Genomic DNA, 27,332 nt, shown 5'->3' on the forward strand with positions numbered 1-27,332 from the left:
GGGGATTAAAACCCAGCGAGCAGGGTCAGGAAGGAGACTGGATGCGGGCGGGCGAGCGGGTGGCGCGCGCCCAAGTTCCCCATTGGCGCGCAAACTTAAGTTACTGCTACGCGGGTAGTGGCGACAGGGCTAGTGTGAGTGTTTGCAGAGGCGTGGCTGGGGTGGCTGACAAAAGTGCCCCGTCTTCATTCCCCTGTTGGTCTCTAGACTGAAAGCAGCGGAGCGACTACCGGACTCCCACTGGAGCAAGCTGTAACATGCATCCACCAGCAAGCCAGTGCGGACGCGCCTTGGCGTTGCTGCTGGCCTGTGGCTTGTTGGGAGTTTGGGGAGAGGAAAGAGGATTCCCACCTGCCCAAGCCACGCCGTCTCTTCTGGGGAGTAGAGAGGTAATGACGCCACCCACCAAGACCTCCTGGACCAGAGGTTCCAACTCCAGTCTGACACGTTCCTCAGCACCTGCGGAGGTGACCAAAGGAGGGAGGGGGGCTGGAGTCCCGCCAAGATCCTTCCCTCCTCCGTGCCAGCGAAATACTGAGATCAGCAAGACTTTTAAATACATCAACACGATTGTGTCCTGCCTCGTGTTCGTGCTAGGCATTATCGGGAACTCCACGCTGCTGAGGATCATTTACAAGAACAAGTGCATGCGAAATGGTCCCAATATCCTAATCGCCAGTCTGGCTCTGGGAGACCTACTACACATCATCATCGACATCCCCATTAATGTCTACAAGGTAATGCCCCTGATCTGAGGGGCTGGAAGCAGGACGGGGTGGGGGGGGGGCGGTTAGTATGCGGAACCACCTTTAAAGTAACGGGGAGGGCTTCCTGAAGGACACTGTTCCTCTCTTCCTAATGACTAGTGAACCAGGTTTTCGTCTGGGCTGTTTTTCTTAGCCTCAGACAAGTGTAGCTTTCTAAGCAGTAACATTGTTGTTGTTGTTGTTGTTATTGTTATTGTTATTGGAAAGAACAGCCATACTGTTCCCAGCCCAGCCATACTGAACCACCGGCTCTGGAGTAGTTGATACAGTTATATATTTTTAAAATCCTTTCTACGTAACTATGACAAAATTTAACGTTTGAGAATCACAAGTCCGGACGTCAGCCTTTCTAGGTACAGCCTCCTAAAAGTAAGGTCCATAAACTGGGAGTTTGTCAGGGATGCAAATCTTCCCCAAACAGATGATGCACGGATGATTCATGGGCAAGGTAATTGTAGAGAGCATTGTTTTGAGGACCCAGAAAGTAGGGGGTCCAGTAAGGGTTTAGGAAAGAGGCCCAGACTGGTGAGTAAGTGAAACTCTAGTTCTTGGCTGCAAGTAGCATTGGATACTCTTCATGAAATAAATGCCCTGGTCCAAATGTTGAGTTACACATGTTCCTTCCTTTATCCACTCTAGCAACCCACAAATAGACGAGTTACTGCCATTTTATTCGTGACTAATAGGATGCTCAAGGGCCCCTCATGACGTGGAGATGGGGATCAGGATCCAGGATGTCCGGTTCCCAAATGTAAGCCTCCTGACATTATCTCCACTTACTTCCTGGACAAGACAGAGAAGAACTCTGTAAAACGGTCTATAAAAGTTTCAGTAGTTAACGTTGCTGTGATTTCCACAGTTATCAGAAGAAATAGGCTCAGAGAACAGGCAGGATATAAACATCCACAGTGTGACTCCAGGTAGTTTCAGAAGTTAGGTACCTGTGGCTCTCATTATCTTCCATTTGCCAATAATGCTTCTAGTGCCCACCTATGATAAATTTGTGATCTTAACCAAAACTGACCAAATGCCAGGGATGCTTAGAGTTGTGCAAACATGTGGCATTGTTTCCCATTGTTAGCAACAGAAAGTCACACATAAAAACAACCATAGTGTAAAGGAATGAGACTGTACTTGGCGGACTTGCTGAAGGTCAACCCTGACCTCCACACCATGGGAAGATAGTGTTAGTTTGGGGAAGTTCATGTAGCGTACTACAACCTAAGTGACATGAGTCGTTATCACAAGACAACCCTTGACATTTCCCTTCATCGTTCTCTGGGAAGCCTAATTCCAGTAGCCACATTTTAAGAGAATTCCAGACATTTCTCAGGCTTAGCGATGGGACATAGATTAGGATCCAGACCCTGGAGGAAAGTGCTAGCAGAAATACAAAGAAGGACTGCAAAACATCTGGGACAGCAAATGCTTTTGACAAACTCTGAGGGTTTGCCTGGAGTTACAGCCTGAAAAGTTCCTTAGGTACAGTCACAGCTCTGGTGGGATCAGAAGTGAACCACTTACTTCTTACAGAGTGACAAGTTAGGTCTTTCCATGGTGGCTGAGACACTTTACGGTGGAAAGTGTGGGAAATTTTAAATTAATCAAGTCTAGATTCCTCTCCAAAGTGGAGAGCATAATTTTCTTCTGCTAGGTATGCAGAGAAAGTCAATGGAAGTTCTATTTGGAGCAGCCTCGATTGGCCTACATGTTTAACCAAGTTGGAAACCTCCTGACATCAGCCAGCCATTGCATGGTTGTGTGGAAGGCAGGGCTGAGAACATTTTCTCTCCTTGTGTTACCACCAGACCAGATAGACATTGACTCTTCTGAGACCACTCTGCTTTCTGTCTGGTGAAATGACTATCTCAATAACCCTGAGAACATCTGGCTGAGCATGTGGGTTTCCTTCCAAGTCCCTCTGTTATTTCCCTGGGAAGTTACATCCTTTAGCCTGAAGCTATTCAATGTACTAAAGCTGTGTTTTTACTTCTGAAACAAACTGATGAGTCATCATACAACTAAACAGTTAGTCATCTAAATGTGTCTGAAACTTGGGTCCCACAGCTATGAGTGTCAACATGAACTCCTACAAGTCCTACGTTGGTGCCTTTGGGGTAGTTTGAGGCAACAACAGTAGCCGCTATTTATTGGTCACTATGTACTCATTTTATTTAATTAAATTACTTGGATGACATGACACAGGATGCGTTGCTATCAACCCTGATTTAAGTCACTGATGAGGTGCCGAAGTAACTCGCCTAGTATCACACCATTACAAAGTGATTACTCTGGACTTGAAGCCAGCTTATCTGGTCTGAGAGCCTGTAAGCTTCCCTAACACACTACAGCAAGAATGCTAAAATACAGCATGTCCTCCTCTACCCTGAGCTTTCTCAGGGCGTCAGCCCGAGTGCATAGGTGGAGTTGTGACATATGACCACATTAAGTAAGACACATGGCAAGCATTTCCAGAATTCATTTGAAATGTCAGAATTGAAGTCTGGGAGTCCTCTTCAGATAGTCTATAATGTATACTACTAGTGGGTGCTATTCTAAAGGCTTTTTACCAAAACACCTAAGATGAGTTAAAAGTCATTATGTCCCCCTAAATAATAATGGCAGCATAGTAACTTAAAAACATGTATTTAGAATTTCAGATCACTTAATATTATCATTACTAAAGAATACCTTTAGTGAACCATGACTGCTGTTGTAAATGTCCTCCAAGGTGAGAGCTTTGAGTTGCTAACTAAGTAATCTCTAACAGGTTGTTAAAACTCTCCTTAGAAATCTAATATATGCAATTTTGAGGGAGTCAGAGTCCCTCAGCTCTTTTATTGATATTTCCTAACAGCTCAGAAGTATCTTTCTGAATCTATTACATTCATCTGGAGGTTAATGAATACAGAGCTCAATAATACTGACAAACCACAGAATGTCATAACTCCTGTCAATCCATGAAGCCAGTCTAAAATGTGGGCAAGGTTTTGCATGAAGTCTGGCAAGGAGCTGACAATCTTGGGAAATCTACCACACCCTGCATGCTTCTTTATAGGACAGGGTTTCCAGAAGGTTTCAGTTGGGGCCATTCTGCTCCGTGGTGTCCTTTATCAAGAGGACCCTGTGCTGAATGCCAAGGAAGAGTTTCAGGAGACTGAGCAAGCTGAGACTTTTAAACACTTCAAACACTCATGTAAATTATGTGTGAAACAATAAGTCCTTTGAATCCTTCCCATCGAGATGCATGGGGCCGTGCTTACATTCCAGAACACAAAACAGCTGAAAATGTGGAAAATCTAATCATCCACAGTGTATATTTTAAAATGACACAAGGAGATGATACTAAACGTCATATGAATTTGTAGATAAATAAGTAGACAGATAACATCTGGTCCTGGGCCTAGTGCATAGAAAGCAAACAACAAAAGTTATCAGAAAGTTTGTGTTTGTGTAGTAAAACAAGAAGGGAAGCTGATGTTTGAAGCGTTCTTTTTTTCATCTTTTGTCATTGCAAACATGACTATAAACAATGACAATTCACACACACAAGTTTGAACACACGTATATGTGTAACTTCCTCTCAAGGGTAAATCTCTAAAACTGCAATTGCTAAGTCAATTTGTACTTGCAATTTTGCATTGTGTTATTACTGTACAATGTCGTATCTCCAGGTTTATATTCATGTTAACATCTGTGATACGATTGTGAATCACCAAGCCCACAATGGCATAGTGCGTTTATATACACCTGAACTAACAGCTGCCGTTCAAAAACCCAGTGTAAGGCTTAATCTCTCCTTACTCACAACCTGCTACTAGGTACTTCCTACTTGTACTAAAACGTGAGACCTTTACTTTGTTGTGATTGAGAACCTACTGCCCTGCTCCTGTAGTAGCCCCGGTATCAAAACTATGTAGAAAGCAAAAGAGTTGAGAGTACTTCTGCATGCTAAAGTGCTTTACTATTACTGGTTGGACAGTTCATTGTTGTGATTTGGTGTGTCTTAGCAGTGACATTTTTTAAAGACTGATGGCTGACTGGAGGTACATTTTAGGTTCTTGAGAAAATAATGAGACTTTGCATTAATTCAGTATTTCACTCAAAATGCGGTTCTCTTTTGTGTTGTACTTAAAAGAATAACTGAATATATATATATATATAATTCTCAAATAACAGCTTCCTTTTTGTGCAAGCAACTTGAACTTGCTTACACACTGGATTTCTATATTAACTACTGTGGTGAGGGTCTATCTAAATGCAGTCTATATGCAGTGGTGGTCAGGAGCTGAAAATTGTAGATAACACGCTGGAGTGCTCTTAGATGGCCTTGCTGTTAAGACTGGATATGTCTCCGTAAGAGAGAGAACTATGGAGGCACAGTCCTAGCAGGTAACATTTCTGATCTTTAACATTTCATACTTATGTTGGAGCACAGACAGCATTAAAATGCTGGCCTGTCAAAACGTAGGAGTCCCTCACTGAACCCTCAGATGAGTTTTGAATGAGGTATGGGGTGACTGTGGCAGGTAGTCAGGCATTTTCTTTTATCATTAGGAACAAATTCACTTTTCTCCTTACCCTACCCTGATCCCTTGTTCCTAACAATTTTGAGTAAAATTGACCAATTGGAAAAGTAAACACTGAGGGACCAGGCTCAGAGTTAACTTTTGAGGTGACAGTTTTCCTCCCAGTAGAGATGAAGCGTATAAAGACACAGCAATAGAGGAGGGCTCAACATCTCTGGGAGGGGAGTGTGGGCCTCCAAGTTTAATACCAATGCTCTCATTACCAGTCAAGTAAATGAGATATTTCAGTTATATCTTAGTGGCATTTAAAGATACTGTAACAGCAAAAGCATTTTGTGCCAAAAATGAAATTCATTTATTTAAAAAAGAAAAATAGAAGCCCCAAGTAAGCACATGAAAATTATTCCCTTTGGAAAAGAGCCAACAAGCGGGAAAGCTGTTGTCCATGGGCGACTTGGAATCAACTAACAGCTCTATACATGTTCCATACAGTGGCTCCGCCAGGCAGTAAACAGATAATGAACGCCTGTGCAGAAGTGATGTCATGCCAAGGACACCAGATCAAGGGGCTTTTCCACTTCCAGTCCTCACAAATGTCTAACTAGAAAGAAGTGGGAAAGCTCGATCCCTTCTGTTTGAGGGTGTGGCCAAAGCAAATAACAGATCAATAGCAGATTCCTGTAACCCAGAAACTCAAGGCGTCACACCCCCAGTCAACTGCTTCACATGTTGGCTGCAGATTCCTGTGACAACATGCTTAGCAAACATTAGGGTCTTCACAGGGAAAGCTTATGTTTGCCTTTGATCTGACACTTGAACACCTCATGAATCGAAGCCCCTAAAAACGCCTGGTAAAGTTTCTTTCGATACTGTAATCTATCAAAGACTTCACATTATTTGCTTTACTTGTTCACGTAGAGTGAGTTGTTCAAAATTGAAAATATTTTCATGGTTAGACTAAACGATGACATGGCCAAGCTCCTGTGTCAAGGCCAAGAAACTCAGTTCTTCACTTCACAAGGAAAACCATATAAGGTTACCTTTGTGGGGCCAATATGCTATAGTTGATTATTTTTAGCGAAACATGTCAAATGCTAATAAATGATTAAGTGATTTAGAGTGTGCTGACAGAGAAAGCCCGAGCTGAAATAAGATTTTAGCTGTAATTTATGATGTGAAACAGTCTCCTTCAGAAACTTGCGAAGTCTTCAAGAGGCTGGCTGTGTTTGGGGACACATCCCCCCGTGGCGTCTGAGTCGACTACACCTTGGACAAAACATGGCCAGTTTCAGCCTCCTGTATTCTTGGTGGCTTATAGTAAGCTCTCACTCTTCCCCTGGAGACTCCCCAGTGAGAATGTAGAACAAGAAAATGACCAAAGCACGGGGCAGAATGTGGGGAAGTGAATGGAGGGCAGGGACAGACAGGGCTGATAATGATCGTTCTTGAGTTGACTGAAGCTTTTCCCCAAGCAAGTCTCCCCTCTTTGGGGCTCCTTCTCCACTGCCCTGCTTCAGTTTCACTGTGGATTCCAGAAAGAAGATGAACTAACCTCAGAATGTTTACACTGGACACAGCCTCTTCCCATCACCCAGTGATTTAAAGGGCTGTTAGGTTCTGCAGAACTCAGACATCCGAGAGAAGATTATCAGTGTCCCATAAGGTATTACACAGACAGTACTGGGTCTAACTGTGGCATGAAATTACTTAAAAACCTTTGTTGCATTCATCCCATCTATGCTCTATTCTGAGTCCTGCGGCTGTAAAGAACCCAATTCTCCAGTCTCTTTAGGCATTATGGGGGGATCTTCTTAGGAGATCCAACTAAAGATAAATGAACCTAACCATTTTTATTATTTCCCTTAGCTGGATTTCTTAAGAATATATAATGTGTCAAGAAATCTTTTAGGCACAAACTCTGGATATGCTTTTAAGTTCAGATAATAGGACAGTAATATCTTTATTTTTCTTATGCCATGCTAAGGACCAAATGCAATGTATTTCATGTGCTAGGCAATCTACTTTTTCCTGACCTGTTACAGACTTAGAAATAAATTTCATTTTGATGGTAACAGTAAGGTAAACCTGAATTTCTCCTAAGAAACATTTTCAGTATTTTTTTATTTTTGATGCTCCTAGAGATTTGTTGGAAGCACTTTGTCACCACAAAGGCAGCCTCCTGTTCAGACACGGGGGGGAGTGCGGGGTTGGGGGAGATGTTTTGATGAGTGAATAGAGAAAACAGGTTCTCAGGGCCTCCTCTCTGCACAGCTACAGGTGTCACTGTACACGTGGGGATCTACTTAAGTGCTGTCCTGAGAGGCATGAGTTGATATCATTTCTGGCCTCATATTTCTAGCTCCCATAGCTTAATGTTTAAGAGGCTACTGCATTTTGATCTATGCTAAGAACTTTTAATGCATGCTTGCCCCTGAGGACAGGGGTACAAAACCAAACGGTTGGCATAAGTTCTTTCAGTGTATAAATAAAAGCAGTTCAGACATGGAAGTTCCCAAGTGAGACTGTCCAGTCTCCCACCAAAATAAAACTTATCTGCTCAGGAAACTGAGGTTAAAAAGGAAAGAGGGATATTTTCTTTCCCAGAGTTTGGAAGTGTAACCACCCCATCAGTCCCTTGCCGTGCTGCTTATACAGTAAGGTTCTTCTCTAATGCCAGGCATGTTAAGGACATGTCCCCAGCTCACAGAACAGAAGCAACTGGCTGTCATCTCCTCTGCACACTGCTCACCCTTCCTCGTGGAGATCGTCTCTTACCACCTGTGTCTACCAGAATCTGAGTCTTTCCAAGAACACAGGTCTCTGGACACAGTGAGAAGCAGCAGAGTCTGCTTCCTGTCAGTCACATCCCTGACAGGTCTTCCGTGGGAGGACAGCCGTGGGAGAAGGATTACCTTTCACCTCTTCCTGTCAGCTGCGTAAGTTGGAACGCAGCTAGACCTCAGCTCTCCACTGGGCCTTCATCCCAGAGGTCCTGGCTCAGTGTCCAGGCAATCCTGCCAGCTAGGTAGAAGATACAAGAGCAAAGTCACTGTCCTCTCCATTCACTAAAGAATACATCTAGAGTATAAGGCCATAAGCATTATGACAAGGCTTAGCATCAGTTTCTGTCTCGCTGTCAAATTCAGTCATGTGTTCACTCAATTTTTTTTCATCAAGCATTTAATGAGGGACCACTATGTGCCAGGCACAGTTCTGGGCACTCTAGGCATCATAAAGCATCTACAGGACACTCCCAGTTTTAAAAATGTGAGAGGAAAATGGTATGTGTGGTTAATGAGGTGAGTGAGCATTTCTTTGTGCAAGATGATTAGCTTTGGCATTTCCTGGTTTTATGGGATTGATTCCTTTCGGTATGAACTGGGTGTTAGCAGGCCCCTCCCTCCCCATCTGATTACTCAAGAATGCAACTTTAATTAAAAAGAGAAATGAAAAATGTAAAGCTTTTTGGGAGGATTTTGTATTTGTTTAATAGCCTTAAAGAAAGTATCTGTTCCCTTTTAGAAAAAAAATTATGGCTATGTAATATGAAAATAATTTTATAATCTGACATCAAAATAACTTATTTGGAAATAGCCATTATTGAGTATAATTCTTATAATCGGTCTGGTGGTGTCATTTTCCATTTACTGCTTATTTGTTTGCTTTTATCTCCCAGAGGAAGTGCGCTGTGGAATCAGTATAAGCAAGCCTTAGGGGAAACAGGTCAGTGCAAACACAGTGTGCCATTTTGTCAAATAAACACCACAGTGCGGTGCCTGGAGGACCCATCACTAACAAAAGTTACTGAGTTAGGTAAGACAAATGAAGTAGAAACCAGTGTAACCTACCAGTGAGTTGTTGCTCACTGGCCCACTGTGGTGACAAGAAGATACTATGTATCTAAACTTGGTTGCTTTTTTTTTTTAAGTACTTTAAATACTTAATACTATTTAAGTATTTTACACACTGATCCTCTTCTTTTTCTTTTGTGATGGGGACTGAACCCAGGATCTCACACCATGCTAGGCTTGCATTCCTTCTACTGTAATAGCTTCAGACCAAGACTAATCGTTTTTTAAATCACAATGGATTCATCTTCAACATCACATTAAACCCTTAAATTGCCCAATTAAAGGGGTAAAGCCCAGCAAGGCAGTGGTGGCCCACGCCTTTAATCCCAGCAGAGGTGGGCGGATCTCTGTGAGTTCAAAACCACCCTGGTCCACAGAGAGAGTTCCAGTACAGGCTCCAAAACTATAAAGAAACCCTGTATCGAAAAAAAAAAAAAAAGAAAGGGGGGGGGGGGTAAAGCTCAGAGATAAAAACAAAATAGGAAATAAGAAATGTGTTGTTGCTGCCTTTAAAAATAGAATTGTTTCTTCTTTCACCAAAGTGTACCAGTGTCCAAAGATTGGTGAAAGACTGAGACTCCACATATCATTAAAAATTCTAAAAGTATCTACTCAAGAGGCTTTAAAAACTGTCTTCATTAAGAGTCGGCCTCTGACAAACACAGGTTTTCCATAAAGGCTCAAGCATTAAGGAAGTGGTTGTCTCCACAACTTCAACAAGCCCCAAATACTGGCTTGCCCAAAGATGAACACCGGAGACCACGTGACTGACAGAGCTGAGCATCAGGAGGGGGCATGGATTCTGCCTGAAGGCAACAGACTTTGCTGGGTCTCCACAAACGCCTTCTTACTTTAGATAAGATAGCAACGATGGGTCAAGCGTGTCCTTTAAAAAGTTGGTTTGGGGCTTTGTAGAGGAAGAACGCTAGAGACCATCTGAAGTTTCCTCTTACTACAGAATGATGGGGGCAGCGGCGTGCACTCTGTCCTCTCTGACCTCTCAGAACAGCAGCTGCCAGGGTAGAAATGAAAGAGTGAGATGCTGAAGCCTGGTGGAAACGAATGTGCTCCTCTTTGGCACCCTCTTCCCTTCAGAATTGTAGACTGGAGAGTTGTAATCGCTCAGTTATGATTAGGCTCCTCGGTATCTCTCTGTTGAACTGGAACAGCACTGTTACAGTTTCAAGTTTATGTTTGCCTGTCTTCTGTGATAACATGGGTCAGAGGTTGTGCTGCAGGCCTCCCAGTGGTATGAAGAGCAATAGTCCAATGTCTCAGCTGAGCCAAAAATAATACCAAGCTAAAAGCAGACCCTAGATGCAGGACAGAGCTCATTTTCATTGGTCAGCATGTTTCCTCTTTGTTGGCCTGAACACTCATGTATCTTGGTTCTTTTGATGACTGTACCCACCTACAAGATGGCAGTATTAAAATATTTGGATGTGGTTTGAGAAAGAAGGAAAATGTTTAAAACATCCAAATGTTTGAATATGAATAAAACAGTTTCAGATTTAAATCAAGTCTCTTAACAAAAAGAATCATTAAACAAATGAGTGTATAGAAAAGTGATAATGATACCGATAATAGATGATGATGAAGATAGATAGATAGATGACAGATAAATGAAAGTGATGGTATATATAGATGATAGATAGATGAAAGATGATAGATGATAGAAGATAGATAGATAGATAGATAGATAGATAGATAGATAGATAGATAGATAACATACAGAATGGAAACTGACTAAGGGTATTATTACCTGAGCAGTCCTACTCTCCGACATCTACAAGCTGGAACATGGTAGTATATCTCCATCTGAGTCCACCAGTTTGTCAACCAAGGGGGTTACTGGTTTAATTTCTAGTTCAAGCACCACAGAAAAGAAGAGAAGTCCAAGCTCAAGCAAGCAGGCTGAAAGAAAGATAGATTTGTCCTTCTTGCATTTGTTTCTATTCCGGCTCTCAGTAAGCTGGATGATGCCTACTCACATTGCAGAAAGCAATCTACTTTACAAAATCCCAAGATTCATATGTTAATTTGAGGCCTGGGACGTACCTTGGTTGTAGGTTGTTTATCTCACATGAGTCAAACACTGTTACCAAACATGCCATTTCACTCAAAAATAAGGTGTGTGCCAGGTGGTGGTGGCACACATCTTTAATCTCAGCATTGGAGAGGTAGAGGCCAGCCTGGTCTACAGAGAGCGTTCCAGGACAGACTCTAAAGCTACACAGAGAAACCCTGTCTCAAAATAATAATAATAATTATTATTAATTAATAATAATGTTATGTGAGCCCCTCACACCCCACAATGCCCACCAATCAAGTAGGTATTTAAAGTTAACCATCACTTTGGATGATTAGGATACAGTCTTATGCTGCAGATAGATATTTCACACACAGCTACGGGATTCAAAACAGTTTTATTTAATCTAAACATGCATGCTCTTTCTGTAAGGCCAGCTTTTGTAAACACTGTTAGGCAGATATCACCATGGTCATAAGCACAGACTACACAGTTGGGTGCAGATGTGCATCTGTTACGTAAGTTGTTGACTAGAGCCAGACAGGGTTAAGATGAAGAAGAACAAATCATCCTAGAGTTTCAAGGCTTAGACAGTAAAGCACATGTTATCTCGACCTGGGGCAGGGATTCAGAAGTGGCTCAGCTGGAAGACTCCAGCATGAGCTTGTTTGCCATGGTGCGCTCAAAAGAGTGGACAGCCCTGCACTCCCTGGAAACCTTAACCAAGCATTTGCTAGCTCAGATACCTGCCACTACCTTGCTCCTTTGTTTTAGGAGGCTGCAAATCTTTGCCGTGCTGGTCACCCAGAAAAAATGCTTGAATATTCTTGTAACAAAGCAGTTGGTCTCCTCCAGATCAAATGAATCCAGAGAGAGTGACAAGGTCATCATATGTCTTTTATCAACTTTTCAGAGACATACATGCATTTCTGTTTGTCATGCTTTATTCATTAAAAATAGTTTATTAAGTCTACCCTCAACCAAGGGAAGATTTAAAAAAGCATGATCTTTAGAAGGGAGATATACTCTAAATTGTGTGTGTATGTATAAAATCATCATAGCAAGTTAATAAATGTCTAAATGCCTTAGATTTCCTTTCTGAAAAATGGGAACAGCAGACATCATGTTCCTCAGGATTTCTTTGAAGAGTCAGTAATAAAGTACTCACCTGTGATCAATGAGAATGCTTAGACAGAATATTATTGTCTAAATTATTTGTAAGACATAGGATCTACCAGTGTCATTCTAGTCGTTTGAGGTCTTTTTATTCAATGGCAAGGAGCAATTATTTTAGAACTGAGTTTGGAGCTGGGTCAGAACTGAGGCGCCAGCGTTTCCTATCCACATGGCTCCACTATTCTCAAGACAAGCTCCATGAGCACCCGAACTCTTAGCATCTATGCCAAAAGTTCATCAGCAATTCCTACTACCTGGCTCTAATGTGTGTGTGTGTGTGTGTGTGTGTGTGTGTGTGTGTGTGTGTGTGTGTGTGATGAAAATGATCTTAGAGAGATGGCCTAGTTCTTAGTTTCTTGAAACTAGTGAAAGGGAAGACGTCACATATCCCAATAAACAAGTTCTCTCTATTCTCCAGACATGTCCTTAACTCTAGGGTTCCTTCAAACCCCCTACAAACAAGTACCAAACTAGAATGAACAGGATACCCCAATTGCTTATTTAAATTGATCTTGGGACTATAGGATTTAGATTTATATAGGCTTTACAGATTAGGCCAAATAGGGGTTCTATAATCACTGTGTTGTAAACATTTGGTTGATGTTTTATTTGTTGTATTTGCTGGTAACCAAGATAAGCATCTAGAGTGGCTGGTTACTACCATACCAATTGTGCCCTACTGCAAATATGAGCATATCTTGCTTGACAGTTTGGTGATCTCTCTCTCTCTCTCTCTCTCTCTCTCTCTCTCTCTCTCTCTCTCTCTCTCTCTCTCTCTCTGTGTGTGTGTGTGTGTGTGTGTGTGTGTGTGTGTGTGTGTGTGTGTGTCTGGTGGGATAGATTCCCTTATGTTCATTAATATGGTTATAACTGGATCCTATCCCTGGGAGCTACTCTTGCTGACACAAGGTAGTAAGAAATACCGTATTCCATGACTTATTGGCAGTTTCTTGAAGTCATTCTTCTTAAAGTATGATTCATTTCTTTGTCTTTCTGTTAGATTGTGTTCTTCTTGAAGTGTGTTATTTCCTGGTGACATGACTTTGAATACTTCCTCAGTTATTTAATCACAAAGCAGTCCATTTGTCACTCACATAGAAACCACTAAGTAAAGCTTGAAAAATCACAGGATGGGGAAAGGGGAGTGGAGGAGAGGACAAATTAAGAGGGACTTGAGCTACTAGAGTGGTGATGGGTGGAAGACGACCCTGAGTAGAAGGGTGTAGACATAGCCAATGTACAATATAGATATGTCAATGTGAGCTCCATTACTTTGTACAATTAATATATAGCAAGACTATAAATTTAAAAATGAATAAAATGGAGGCAAGAAAGAAAAGAAATTCTTTCTAATTCTGTCCTTGTTGATACGACTTTTATCTTGTTTTTCCACTCTTGTGGCTTCTTTGGTTTAGGACAGTCTTCAATCCCTCCCATGTCTTCATCCTTTCTATAAGGGCACTGATTGTTATCTAAGGAAGAGTCATTTTTATTCATTCTCTTGGTTCTTTCCATTTTTCCTACAATATTCTGAATAAGTGCTACTACATTTTCTGTTGTTCTTCAAATCTTCCTCTAGACCTCTGCTGTTATAAGACTTAAGAGCAACTTCCACTGTGTGTGAGATGCAAGTTCTTAAAGTACCATTCACTTTTTTTTCCATTTTATTTTTATCGCAGGAGTAGTTGGACTGATGAAAGTCATACTTATCTTTTATTTTTCTGGATTGGAATCTCTGTAACACTGGTATGCCCAATAGCTGCAGCCCAAAAATTCTGAGGAATACTCCCAATAATTTTATTTAATCTCCTATTTGAAGATGCTTTAGTTTTTCTCCAGTTGAAGTTCCATCAATGGGCATTGCATAATTTTACAGCATTTTAAAGATACAGCAATTTACCACTATTCGTATCTCACTTGGATTCTGCCTTAGGGAGCTCCTGCTACCTGTGGTCTGGCAGGAGTGTTGGATCTGATATATGAATGGGATATCTGTTCTTCTCTCTTTCTTTCTCTGGAACCACTGGGGTTATTTAGCTAATAGAATGTTTGAAAAAGCCTGAGTATCCACCCAAAAGGATGATTTGATTGACAGTTAGGGCAGAGCAATTCCCAGCACTATTTGAAAAAGTTGTGATGACAGAACATAAGTTATTTCTCCATCTTCCTCCTATTTTGTGTGGGGAGGTTAGACTGGGGTTGTTGCCTGCTGAAATCTGTGCATTTGCACCTATCGGGTTCTTTCTGATAAAGTAACACGAAGGCATCTATGCAAAGAACTTCTTCCCATTTTCCTTTTACCTTGTACAACAAATCTCATAGCTAAAGGATGTGATAATCACTGAAGGTCCTGCTTCTCAGTCATTTTCCTCCAGAACATGAAGTATACTGAGACCAACTAGCATTACAAAGGAAGATCTTTCTCCTTTCTTTTCATGGGCTCCTAAGTGAAAACAGTCCAACTCTGAAAGCTGCGATTCAGGAATAAAGTGGAGTTGCTTAAGACATGGAGACAGACAAAACACACTACACAAAACAGTGATTCCTGCAGAAGAGGAACAAAAGAGTAAAACCAGTAGTACCTCATACTTCCTCAAAGCAAGAGACCTTTGGTCAAATGGCCTTGAAGGTACCTGTGTTTGAAACCTAAGAAACCAAATACAATGGGTAGCTCACACAACTAGTCAAATCAAAAGCACATTGAAGCTTAGAAGTTCCACGACTCAAAAGGGTTTTGTGCCAAGGGTAGATTTCCCCCCACTCCCAGAGAAGAAAACCTTGGGAAATCGCCAGAACAAAGAACACTCCTGAAGCTTCAGGTATTCCTCTGGGGTCTGACCAGGTGTGATGTCCCAGCCAATCCACCATGATCACAAGACTCTTGGCTGGTTCACTGTGTTTTTATACAAAACCCAAGGAAGAGTCAGGTGCCTAATATGCCACACAAGCTAAAAATGTAGAGAAATAGAACCTCAAGGAAAAAGTAACAACTGGTAAGGGTGGGGACACAACCTCAAATCCCCCTCCAGCCATGACTGTGGCCTATATAAGAGGAAAGATCACAGGGATATAACTGGTAGCCTCACAAGTTACAAGAAGTTACCAGGGAATCAAGGTTTCCAGAATTCTCAGCACCAGTGGACATCTGGTATACCATTTAGCAATGCACAGTTCTGAAAACTAATCTTGTAAATTCCCTGTGACATGCATATATATATATATATATATATATATATATATATATATATATATCACTATGAGGCACCTAATTGTCCAGCCCACCACCTCTTCGTACAAATCCTTCTTTTCTTGACCACAATCTAAGCATCAAGCTGACTTTTAAAAGTAACATTATAACGTTTTCCTGTTCAGAGCCTTGCAAGTGCATGCTGTTGAAGACACATTGGAACTCTTAGACCTTGGACTCTTACTCATTTGGCTACTCACGCACTTCCAGCTTTGAGGGCTTCCTGCTACTCTTGCAGTTCACTGGGCTTGTTCTGACCACAGGACTTTGTGCTTGCCCATTTCCCTTCCTAGCCATGCTCTGGGGTGGCTTGCACATTACTTTAGCAACTGCATACTTAAGTGTCATCTCTTCAGAGAGCTCACTGGGAAGCTCGTGGAGAAAACACCTCACATTCCATCAACTCTCATGATTTGGCTACTTCGTTTGGACATCGTATCAAGTGCTGATGTATTTTTATCACCCTCATTATATGTAAGCTCTGTAAGAGCCAGTAGTTTGCCACATACTTAGAATAATCTTTGTAGTAAATACTCCATAAAGAGTGATCAAATGAATTAACTAATCATAAGTTACTACTACTATTACAGAAGCTGTAATACATGTTGTAGAGTCTATTTAGTTGATAGACATTATGTAATATCATTTTTTAAAATATGAGCTGAGCAAAACCTTTTATGCATCACATGATTTCATATAAAAATGCAATTTCTGATTTTAGAAAAATTAAGGAATGTTTATATTTGAGGTTCCTTAACAAATAGCACATGATGCTTATCAGACAGAGACTATCCCAGTCCTCACCACTCCTTATGACCTTCTGGCCACCAGTGACTGGCTTGCACTGGCTCCCCCACGGCTTTGTTAAGGTGCCTGGCCCCGTAAGTTTCCAAACCCCTACATTAAGTACATTTGCGGAAAGTCTCCCAACCTTTGTTCCATGTGTCTGTGTAATTATTCATATCCAGTTTAGGAATTAAATCGGTTTTGTGTCCATTCTTCCAATCTCAGTCATAATGAGACACATACTGTAGCTTGCGGTGTCATGTTGGTGACAAAACAATCTGCTGAGCTTGACAAACTCACTTTTGTAAGGCTATTTTTAAAAAACAGTTTTCAAAACCCATAGATTACAAATATTTTTCTTTGTTTTCAAAATATCATGAATATTAGGCCCAGATGTCTTCCTAAAGTGATTCATTTACCAGTGTGGGGTACCCGGTGTCTAAGAACAAAAAAGGCTACATTAATAGATGTTGAAGCCAGATAAAGAGAAATACATGTATAAATAAGGAAAGAGAAAGAACCATGTCCTTTTGCTTGGTACCTGTGTGTTTTAGTGGCGTGAATATTTGCCAAGCTCCTGCTGTATGTCAGACACCATTGGAAGCAACTGAGGAACTCAGACTCTGTCTCACACTCCAGAGAGTCAGACAGCAAAAACTAAACAAGCAATAAAGTAACTTTTATTTGAAATAACAGTTAGTAAGAACTATAATAAAAAGGAATGGAGAGGAGGGTGAAGGGTGTAGGGAGGTCTGGCCAGTGGCTGGAGTAGCAGTGTGATTTAGGTAGGTCCTGTGGGGAGAGGAGATCTGAGTAAGACCTAAAGAAGGTGAGAGGAGACATGTCTATCTTTAATGACAAGACTGTGGGGTAAAGAATGGCATAGACCGAATACCATGTAACAGGCAGACACTTGATGTGTTCAGAGAGCAGTGTGGCTACTCTGGCTGAGTTAGTTAAGTAATCGGACTACTGGTAAAAAACGAGACCTTGAGTAGGCATGATGCTCTCTACAGAGTACTGTCCTGTAGGGGCAGTTCAGTCTTCTCTGCATAAGACTATTTATCTTTTTGTTTAACAAACTCATATTTTAACAATGTCATGACTTGAGGTTTGAGGCTTTATGAAATGCACACATTCTATTTTTTTTTAAAAGGAGCATTAAGCAACTGGAGCCAATGGCCTTGCAGATGAGACCCTGACAAAGTCACCATCTACACACAATGGCCTTGCAAACTGGCTACACTTGTGTTATTCTGAACATAGTCTCCTGTTTTATATATCGGTGCTTTTCAAAGGGTAGTCCTTCACACTGCCTGATATTCACCTGCACTAAGCAGTCAGTTCAGAGGCGGCCTTGGGAGAGCCTCTCTAACAGAACTTTATGTCTCCTCTATGCAGCTGCTTGCAGAAGACTGGCCATTTGGAGTTGAGATGTGTAAGCTGGTGCCCTTCATACAGAAGGCGTCTGTGGGAATCACTGTGCTAAGTCTATGTGCTCTAAGTATTGACAGGTAAGAGTCTACTGGTAGGCCAAGGAGATCCTAAACATCATATAACTGCTATGTTACTTAGGGGGTTAGCTATGCAATTCAATAAAACCGAACTCCATCTGCTTGAAAAAATAACTCTGTTTACATCTTCAGATATCGAGCTGTTGCTTCTTGGAGTCGAATTAAAGGAATTGGGGTTCCAAAATGGACAGCAGTAGAAATTGTTTTAATTTGGGTTGTCTCTGTGGTTCTGGCTGTCCCTGAAGCCGTAGGTTTTGATATGATTACGACAGACTACAAAGGAAAGTCTCTAAGGGTCTGCCTGCTTCATCCAGTTCAGAAAACAGCCTTCATGCAGGTAAGTTTACCTTGCTTTTTCTTTCTGCACTTTCCTTATAAATATTTAACTATTCCCCACCTTGGTAAGCTATTGATTTATGACTACCTTTGGCATAAATTAAGAGTTTGGATCCCAAGACTGTGAGGTTAACCATTACTAATGACCCAACCTGAAAGAATCAGGATAATTACTTCTACAAGAACACCCTAGATAGCAAGGATCCAGATAAATCAGGTTCCTACAAGAATGGTTGTGGCTTTGTAACTTTTGTATCTAAAGTATCGTGAAGATAGATCACCACTGTATAACCTACAGAAGACAACCCAACATTGTCAGAGAAGCAGACTGTTTAAGCTACGTTTAAACTGAAGATACCTGATAGTATGGGTTTGGAACGGCAGCCTGTCCCTTCATCCCTTCGTGTGTGTGTGTGTGTGTGTGTGTGTGTGTGTGTGTGTGTGTGTGGGGCCATCTATTAAAGAACTTTTGATCAGAAAGTAGCGAAAGAATGGGGATATTAGTCTCTAAAAGATAGATCCTAAGTATAAGAGGCTTTTTTTCCCCAACAGAATTGGCTAATGCAAAGGGGGCTGGCCTAATTATCACCAATGACTATTTTCTATTTTACATGGAAAAGGTTTACATAAACTCTATGAATTATGCATTCAATAATAAGTAAAAGAACAAAGGTGAATGACATTGTGAAATAGAGAATGAGGTTGTTTACTAAAAGGGGAGTACCACATCAGGGACATAAAATCCTTTCTAACATGACTATATCTGGATTGGTAATATTTTTGAAAAGGTAACAGCAGAAAAGAACACAGGAAAGGTAAAACTCACAAGCACTTTCTAAATTGACATTACATGTATACACTATGGACTCCCCAAATGGCTAATACAGATCTCTTCACACCTGTTTTTCATACTAAACACACTTAGTAGAGAGGGAAATCTTTACCCAAATACTGTGAAGGGTCTACATACTTAACACTAATAATACCTAAAATGTCAAATATTTGATTATTGAATGTTTTATCTTCACATAAGAATGTTGTTCAGTTGCTTAAATCTTACTACACTGTCCCCAAGAATTGAAATATATTCTGTAATGTTCATTTCATTTAATGTAGGCCTTTAGTTATGTGTTCAGCATATATGACCCAAGAGATTCTATGAAATATATGAAAGATCTGTTAGAAAATTATTGTACTTTTATGAACCTATTTTGTTTTCAGTTGACATTTGATGCTTAGGGTTTTTTAAAGAAGATAATAATCATAAAAATTCTCTCTTCCTCATAGTTCTACAAGACAGCCAAAGACTGGTGGCTGTTCAGTTTCTACTTCTGCTTGCCACTAGCCATTACTGCAATCTTCTATACCTTGATGACCTGTGAGATGCTGAGAAAGAAGAGCGGCATGCAAATCGCTTTAAATGATCACTTAAAGCAGGTAAGAGAACGCAAGGATGTGGTGTATCCTGGCCATAATGGTGGTCACAGAGACGAAACTCATGATCATAGGCATGATGACTGACTAACAGACACTAGAACATAGTTTCCCTTTCTTCCTTCATTCTGCTGCTGTTGTAACAAAAAGACATTTTATATTAGTCAGAGACTGTGCATGTCATCTAAAAGGATCCAGAGAGAACCATTGCCTTTTGTTGCTCTTTTGCTTTAGGATAGAAGCTCAGATAGCACAGGCTAGCCTTGAATTAAGGGATGACCTGGGATTGAGTTCCTTCTGCATCTGCCTCTCAGTGATGTGATTGCAGACCTGCGCCCCTGGTCCAGTTACACACACACACACACACACACACACACACACACAAATTCACACACACTCACACACATATAGTATGTATGTATAATGTCTAATTTTTAGGCTTATTTCACGTTGGATAAATGTTTTGCCTACACACATGTGCATCACATGCTTGGTACACATAGAGCTTAGAAGGGGCCATCAAATCCCCTGGAACTGGAGTGAAGGATGGTTGTGAGCCACTATGTGAGTTCTTGGAATCGAACCCATGTCCTTTGAAAAGCAACAAGTGCTCTAAGGGGCGGAGCAGTCTGTCCATCCCCCAAACCCTTACTTTTTAAAGATGAATCCCCAGTGATGTTAATTCTAATTCACACTGTCTAACTGAATGTTCATTGACCTGAGTCTTTGCTTCTGTAAATACTATTAAATATCCTGCGTGAGGAAGCATGTGCTGTGAGCACCAACGTGTAGATTTACAAAGGCTTGTGGTTCTATTTCAGAGACGAGAAGTGGCCAAAACGGTGTTCTGCCTGGTCCTCGTTTTTGCCCTCTGCTGGCTTCCCCTCCACCTCAGCAGGGTCCTGAAGCTCACTCTTTATGACCAGAGTGACCCTCACAGATGTGAACTTTTGAGGTAAGAGAGGAAGAATGCCATGGACCTGGCACACGTATGTGACGTGAAAGGGGGAGGGGCTACTATCGGAGGGAACGGGAAACCAGCGAGCAGAAGACAAAGGGCACCACAGGAAGGTGCTGAGAGAGAGGTGAATGCCAGCAAGGTGTGCTGACACGTGAGGACACCCTGTGATGAAACTCGCCCATCTGAATGCCGGCTTAACATTTTTAAAAGAAAAAGTAGAAAGAATTATGTAATTGCCATCCAGATGTCTCCCCACCAGTCCTCCTGGCAGGCAGAAAGGATTCTAGTTTCTTATCCTTAGAGGCCAATTAAGACTCAGATTTTACCTTCACGCCTGTTTTAGGTGGATGAATGAAAGGGGGATGCAAGAAAACCTTGGGAATATAGGCACAGGGTTGTCAAAATGATGAGTGAGTGGCAAGAGGAAAAGTCTCAGATCTGAATCTTCATTATGCACACGAATCCTTTCTCTTCTGAAAGTCTTGTCATTTCCAAACGAGAACTTTAGTTTTAAAAGGAGAGCTGCACATGGAAGATAAGGCAGGAGAGGGCGGCGTAGATGACAGAGACAGAAGAGGGGGAGACAGCAGGAGGACACGTGACGACAGATACCTCTATTAGCCAATCAGCGGTTAAACTCATCACTGCATGTGGGCAATTCTGGCTTTCTTCGTGAAAACACAAAGGTGTGCATTGAATATATACTTGAAACATAATTTTTACATTTTGGGCTTCTTGCAGTTTTTTGTTGGTTTTGGACTACATTGGCATCAACATGGCTTCTTTGAATTCCTGTATTAATCCAATCGCTCTGTATTTGGTGAGCAAAAGATTCAAAAACTGCTTTAAGGTAAGAGAATAGTCCAAAATAAAGTATTTCTTCTGATCTGGGATCAAATATAAGCCCTCAGAACCACTAATAGTTCTATCTAGAGAGAGTTGGCAAATTTTTGATTTTCACTGCATTGAAACATATATGATGTTTTTAGATATCACTTTTGTATACAAAGCATATAAATATAGTAAATATTTGCTTGTAGATGCTTGTCAGTAAAATACCCATGCCTCAGCCACTCACTAATACTATTGGAATTGCTAAGATTAACAAAGTTACATGCACTGATAATCAATATCATGTAATCAAATAAAAATGAAACTGATGTACTGTTCCTCTGATTTTGGTAGATTTTTTATTGCTCAGCTACAATTTCAGTTATAAATAAGTTAATTGCCTCTTTTATGGGCTATGGGAATAAAGTCAAGGGCTAGGAGATGCCTCAACAGGTAAGAGTATTTGCTCTACAGGAGTGTCCAAGTCCCCAAAACACATGTGAAAAGTCAGTCATGCTATGCTTGGTCTGGTAACATATCCACTTAATCCCAGTACTTGGGAGGTAGAGGCAGGCAGATCTCTGTGATTTCAAAACCAGTCTGGTTTACATAATAAGATCCTGTCCCAAAACCAGAGAAAGGTATCAGACATAGCTGCTCCCATGCCTATAGTTCTAGGGCTGGAGGTAAGAGGAACAAAAGGATCACTGGGTGGGAAGACACTAGCCTAGCTCTGGGTTCAGTAGGAGACCAGTAGGGAATAAGGTGGAGGGGGACAGATTACGACACTCAGTGGCCTTCTCGGGTACATGCAACACACACACACACACACACCACATACACACGTGCATGCACACACACACCACACACACACATGCATGCACACACAACACACACCACATATACACACAGACACATACACACCACACACACACACATGCGCGCACACACAACGCACACACCCCATACACACACAGACACATACACACACCACACACACACACTACATACAAACATGCATGCACACAACACACACACCACATACACACACATACACACATGCATGCACACACAACACACACACCACATACACACACATGTATGTGCACACAACACACAACACACACACACATGCACACCCTCACACACACGTACATGCACACATGAATAACAAGCATAAAAAATTAAAATCATTTCTACCTTCTATGTACAGTGGCAGTATGTTGCTTCATGTAGGATATAATTATACCTTACTCAGATGTTGGTAGTGTGACAATCATCCAGTCATTCACTCTTTCATTAATACAATATCAAGTAAAATAAGCCTCTCCTCATATGAGAATGAACTATTGTCTCTAGCATTTCATTATTTAATAATCAAAATTAATTTCACTGTAAATACTAAAAAAGTTAAAATTGTCTTTGTCCATTAATAACTCTGACATTAGGGGTAGACGAGAACTTTTATCAAATCAACACCTTTCTTTACAAAACAGAAAACCTGCTATTTCCCTGAACGTATAGTTTATCATAATGCAAACAGAAAGTCTTCTATTTCCTTAGACTCATAGTGTATCATAAAATAACAGAATGAACAAAGTTTTAAAATCTAAAAACTCCAGTGAAAAGTGGTAAAAATAAAGATGCTTGCATCCTTCATACATTTATTTCAGAATAATATAGAAAGGGCATGTGAGAATAACACGTATCTTAAAAATGGCAAGGCAATACTAAACTTAGTGACACGGGAAGAGGTGGGTGTCAGTGTCAAGTGAGAAGAAGCAGGTAACGGGGCACATACACAAGTTACATAGACATATAAACACACGCTCATGCACAGTGGTAATGTTTCGGTTCTCAGGAAATGCTCGACGATCACAGCTGTCACACATTAAGAATTTTTTTAGTAAATAAGAAAAGTGTCAAAAGTGGCTTTGGGGGCTGAAGAGATGAGTCAGTGGGAAAGAGCACTTGCTGTGCAAGCTGGAAGATCTGAGTTCCACCTCACCTTGTAAAAAGCCAGGCGTGGCTGCCGACCCCTGTAATGCCAGCTTCACAGGATGGAGAGAGACCCCAGAGACAAGCTGAGCAGTCAGCTGGGCAGACACAGTGAGCTTCGGGTTCCATGAGATACCTTGTCTAAGGGAATAAGGGAGAGAACACTGGAGGAAAACAACAGAGACATGTTCCTCTGGCCTCTTACATATACACACATACACATCACACACACACACATATATTCACACACATACATACACATACACACATACACATTCACAGACACATACACATTCACAGACACACACATATATATCCACACACATATACATACATACACATTCACACACATATACATATATATTCACACACATACATACACATTCACACTTACATACATACACATAAATACACACATACATACATATAAACACACATACATACACATACACACATACACATTCACAGACACACACATATATATCCACACACATATACATACATACACATTCACACACATATACATATATATTCACACACATACATACACATTCACACTTACATACATACACATAAATACACACATACATACACATACACACATACATACATATTCACACACACATATATACATAATACACACACATACATACACAAACACATGGATACACATTCACACACATATAAACATACACATACATACTTACTCACACACATGTATACATACACATACATACACATTCACACACATATACATACACACATACATACATGCATACAAACATATACATACACATTCATACACACATATACATACATACATACACATTTACACACACACCAAAAAAATGAATAGATGTTTCTTGGGTAATGTTAATTAAGATTTTTTTCTTTGTACTTTTTAGTTGCAAAAAATCAGCACATGCCGCCAATGCAGACATCTTTTCAGTTTTTTTATTGTACTATTATTGTGTGAATGCAATGTGTGTATGAGCATAGGTGTATGCAGACCATGGTGCACAAGTTCTTCAGGGTGTGTGTGTGTTGTGCGTGTATGTTCACATAGACAATGGTGTCTGTTCTCTTTCTACCATGAGTTATGGCACTCAAACTGAGGTCATCACGCTTCAAATAGTAAGTGCTTTTACCCACAGAGTCCACAGAGTCATCTTGCTGACCTTAATTACATCCTTTTTAAGGGGAAAAATGAGAATGCGGGGGGGGGGCGCAATAATCCCACACTTGCAAGGACAGTCAGAGCCCCGGGAGCAGGAAGAGTGGTGGCCTATGACTGAGTAAACGCATAACCAGTTGTCCTATTCCGTACAGTCCTGCTTGTGTTGCTGGTGCCAAACGTTTGAGGAAAAACAGTCCTTGGAGGAAAAGCAGTCCTGCTTGAAGTTCAAAGCTAATGATCACGGATATGACAACTTCCGTTCCAGCAACAAATACAGCTCATCTTGAAGGGAAGAATATTTGCTTAATCTCATTATCCTTATTTTGGACAGATATCATTAGAACAAAACTGAAACCTTTGCCAAATCAAATGGAAACCTGTTTGCAGAAAGGCATGCAGAAATGCGAGAGGGATTATTTTTAAGGGTTGTAACTTGTAACAGCTGATATTTCATGAGCTGTTTACAGCCTAAGAAAGCAATGAAATTGGATGAAGCCTCCATGGGAAAGCACTTAGATTTTTAGTCAGCACTTCAACACAGCTCTTACAAGCTCCCAATGTATTCGTATGCCACTTACATTTAAAAACGGGTTCACTCCAGACTTCTGTTAAGGGGTTTATCATCCAGTCATATGAATCTGAGTAAAGAAAAGTGTGAGATTGGAAAAAAAGTTTCAAATAAACTTTCGATTACTCAATTTGAAACTTTTTAAAAATCCATTAGTGAACGTTTTCTGTATAATGTCACGCCATTTACATTTGAAACTGTATGTGAAATGTGAAAGCAATGTGATTGGTGTACTCTTTGGGTCATCACAACACCTAAATGATCAGAAAGGGGTATAAGAAAGCAAAATGGAGTCTAGATGTTTGAAGATCATTATGCTCTTTACATTCCAAGAGCAAATGTCACAGAGGGGAGGAAAATGGGGATGTGTGAGCTGCTGTCACTGAGACTTCTGACCTTCCCATTCACAGGCACTAAAGAAAAACACAGAACAGAACAGAACACTACCTAGGATTTTTCATGGTCCTTTCAACTATCCTCCCACAGTAGAAGCTTAATTTACACTTGGTTCGCTTCATCATCTGTAAATACTTAGCTATAAACACTTAACAATGGGCAGGTCCCAGCGTTAATAGCTTTCTGACAAAGAGATGCCAGTGACCCGGTAAGAGACAGAATGTGAATTTCCCGGTGCAGTGCCCACATGGCTAGGAAGCAAGGCGCATCTTCCAGGCGTGCTGTAGTTAAAATGGTCCACAGAACAATATGACAAATAGTTAAAATACCATCTTTTAGAGTCACAGAAATTAGTCACGGCAACCAGCTATCTTGGGATTATATTGCCAATTTTTATGTTATTTCTGGAAACAGTCAAAAGAAAGGTGATCTGGACAGGGTGCTCTTCTAAAACTTAGAGGTCACACTGCTTTGGGGGACTGCAAACGCTCGACACTCTGAACTCTTAATCTGCTTTCACCAAGCACCGTGGGCTCACTCCGGATGAGCAGTGTGTGAAGAATGCCCGAGGGAGAACCGAGAGAGAGGAAATGAGGTGGGTGGGGTAGGAGGAAGCCCGTGGGGGAAAGATTCCCATTCTTAGCCCGGGCGTTCGTCACTACCGCGTCATAGCAGAGCGAAAGGTCCTGGGTCTGCTCCAGCAAACCACAGAGCCGCGTTCTCAGAGTGACCGGGGAACAAATCCAGCCCAAGAGCCTTAACTTTGTCTTAAAATATAACCGAATTTCCTCTTTTTTTCTTTTAGTAACCCAGGCCACATGTTGAAAATGAGCTAAGAATACAGTTTTCTGCCAAAATCCACTGTGACAATACAATGAACCCAAATATGACAATGAGGTCAAAAAGAAAGGACGACAGTAAGCTGGCATGTCGCGAGGACTCTATTCAGGAGTCGCCCGCAGTTCTTGCTTATGGGTTCCTCATCATCATTTTTTACAAATACTTTTCAACATAAAAGACACCCCAGATTCTAAGTTTTAAATTAGTTATGGGCCTCCAACACTTTCACGGTGTGAATGTATTTTCGATTCCTGTTAAGTTTTAGATTGATTTTGTTCCTGTGTACTAAGTTCTTGCATCTTAATGTTCTTCTTGTTTAACCCAAACACTCTTTACCTTTAAATGTCATACTCATGAGCAATAATCATCTTGCCAAATTACAAAATGACATAAAAATACTATTCATACAGTATTTGCAATAAAATTGCATCCAGTGGATCTGTGGAACAAAATTTTAGCATACAGATAAAGGGTGATAAGAAACAAAGATGCTCTCTGCCTAATTAAAAATTAAGATGAGAAAACATGCCACCATCTAACCTTAAAGCATATTTTCTAATATTCTAGATGCTTAACATAGCAATGCATAAGAATAGTGTTAACAAGGATGTTCTAGGTCAAAAGATTTGTGAGTGATTTTAACACGTTTTTCTCTCCTCAATTACCAGTGTTAATGTTGGTCTGTGTTCAAATGCTTTTCAGTATCGACAATGTGCAACAGCCAAAGGAACACTGCTTTCATCAAAACTTGGGTTTGTTGTGTCTAACATACAAGTGTAATATAGCCATGTAAAGTGATTGTGTTTTGTTTCGCTATGGTCACTTAAAGCGGCAGCTGGTATAGTTGCTGATTCCTTGTTGTGTGAACAAACCAATAAACATTCAAATCATT

At 40.8% G+C, this 27,332-nt stretch overlaps 1 protein-coding gene across 1 annotated transcript; it reads left to right on the forward strand.

Moving 5' to 3' along the window:
• The first annotated feature begins 9 nt into the window (after window positions 1-9).
• On the forward strand, window positions 10-27,332 carry Ednrb (endothelin receptor type B). The gene is made up of 7 exons (XM_040749962.1): window positions 10-737; window positions 17,787-17,899; window positions 18,032-18,236; window positions 19,523-19,672; window positions 20,491-20,624; window positions 21,372-21,480; window positions 24,789-27,332. Exons 1-7 carry the CDS (start codon window positions 258-260, stop codon window positions 24,921-24,923), a joined length of 1,326 nt encoding a protein of 441 aa, XP_040605896.1. The 5' UTR covers window positions 10-257; the 3' UTR covers window positions 24,924-27,332.

This window comes from Mesocricetus auratus, unplaced genomic scaffold (genome assembly GCF_017639785.1).
Source record: "Mesocricetus auratus isolate SY011 unplaced genomic scaffold, BCM_Maur_2.0 Super-Scaffold_2245, whole genome shotgun sequence".
NCBI lineage: Eukaryota > Metazoa > Chordata > Mammalia > Rodentia > Cricetidae > Mesocricetus > Mesocricetus auratus.

Coding starts and splice junctions, on each gene's coding strand:
- Ednrb (XM_040749962.1), top strand. CDS start 258: ATGCATCCACCAGCAAGCCAGTGCGGACGCGCCTTGGCGTTGCTGCTG. Junction 738..17,786: donor TCCCCATTAATGTCTACAAG/GTAATGCCCCTG, acceptor TCCTCTATGCAG/CTGCTTGCAGAAGACTGGCC. Junction 17,900..18,031: donor TGTGCTCTAAGTATTGACAG/GTAAGAGTCTAC, acceptor TTACATCTTCAG/ATATCGAGCTGTTGCTTCTT.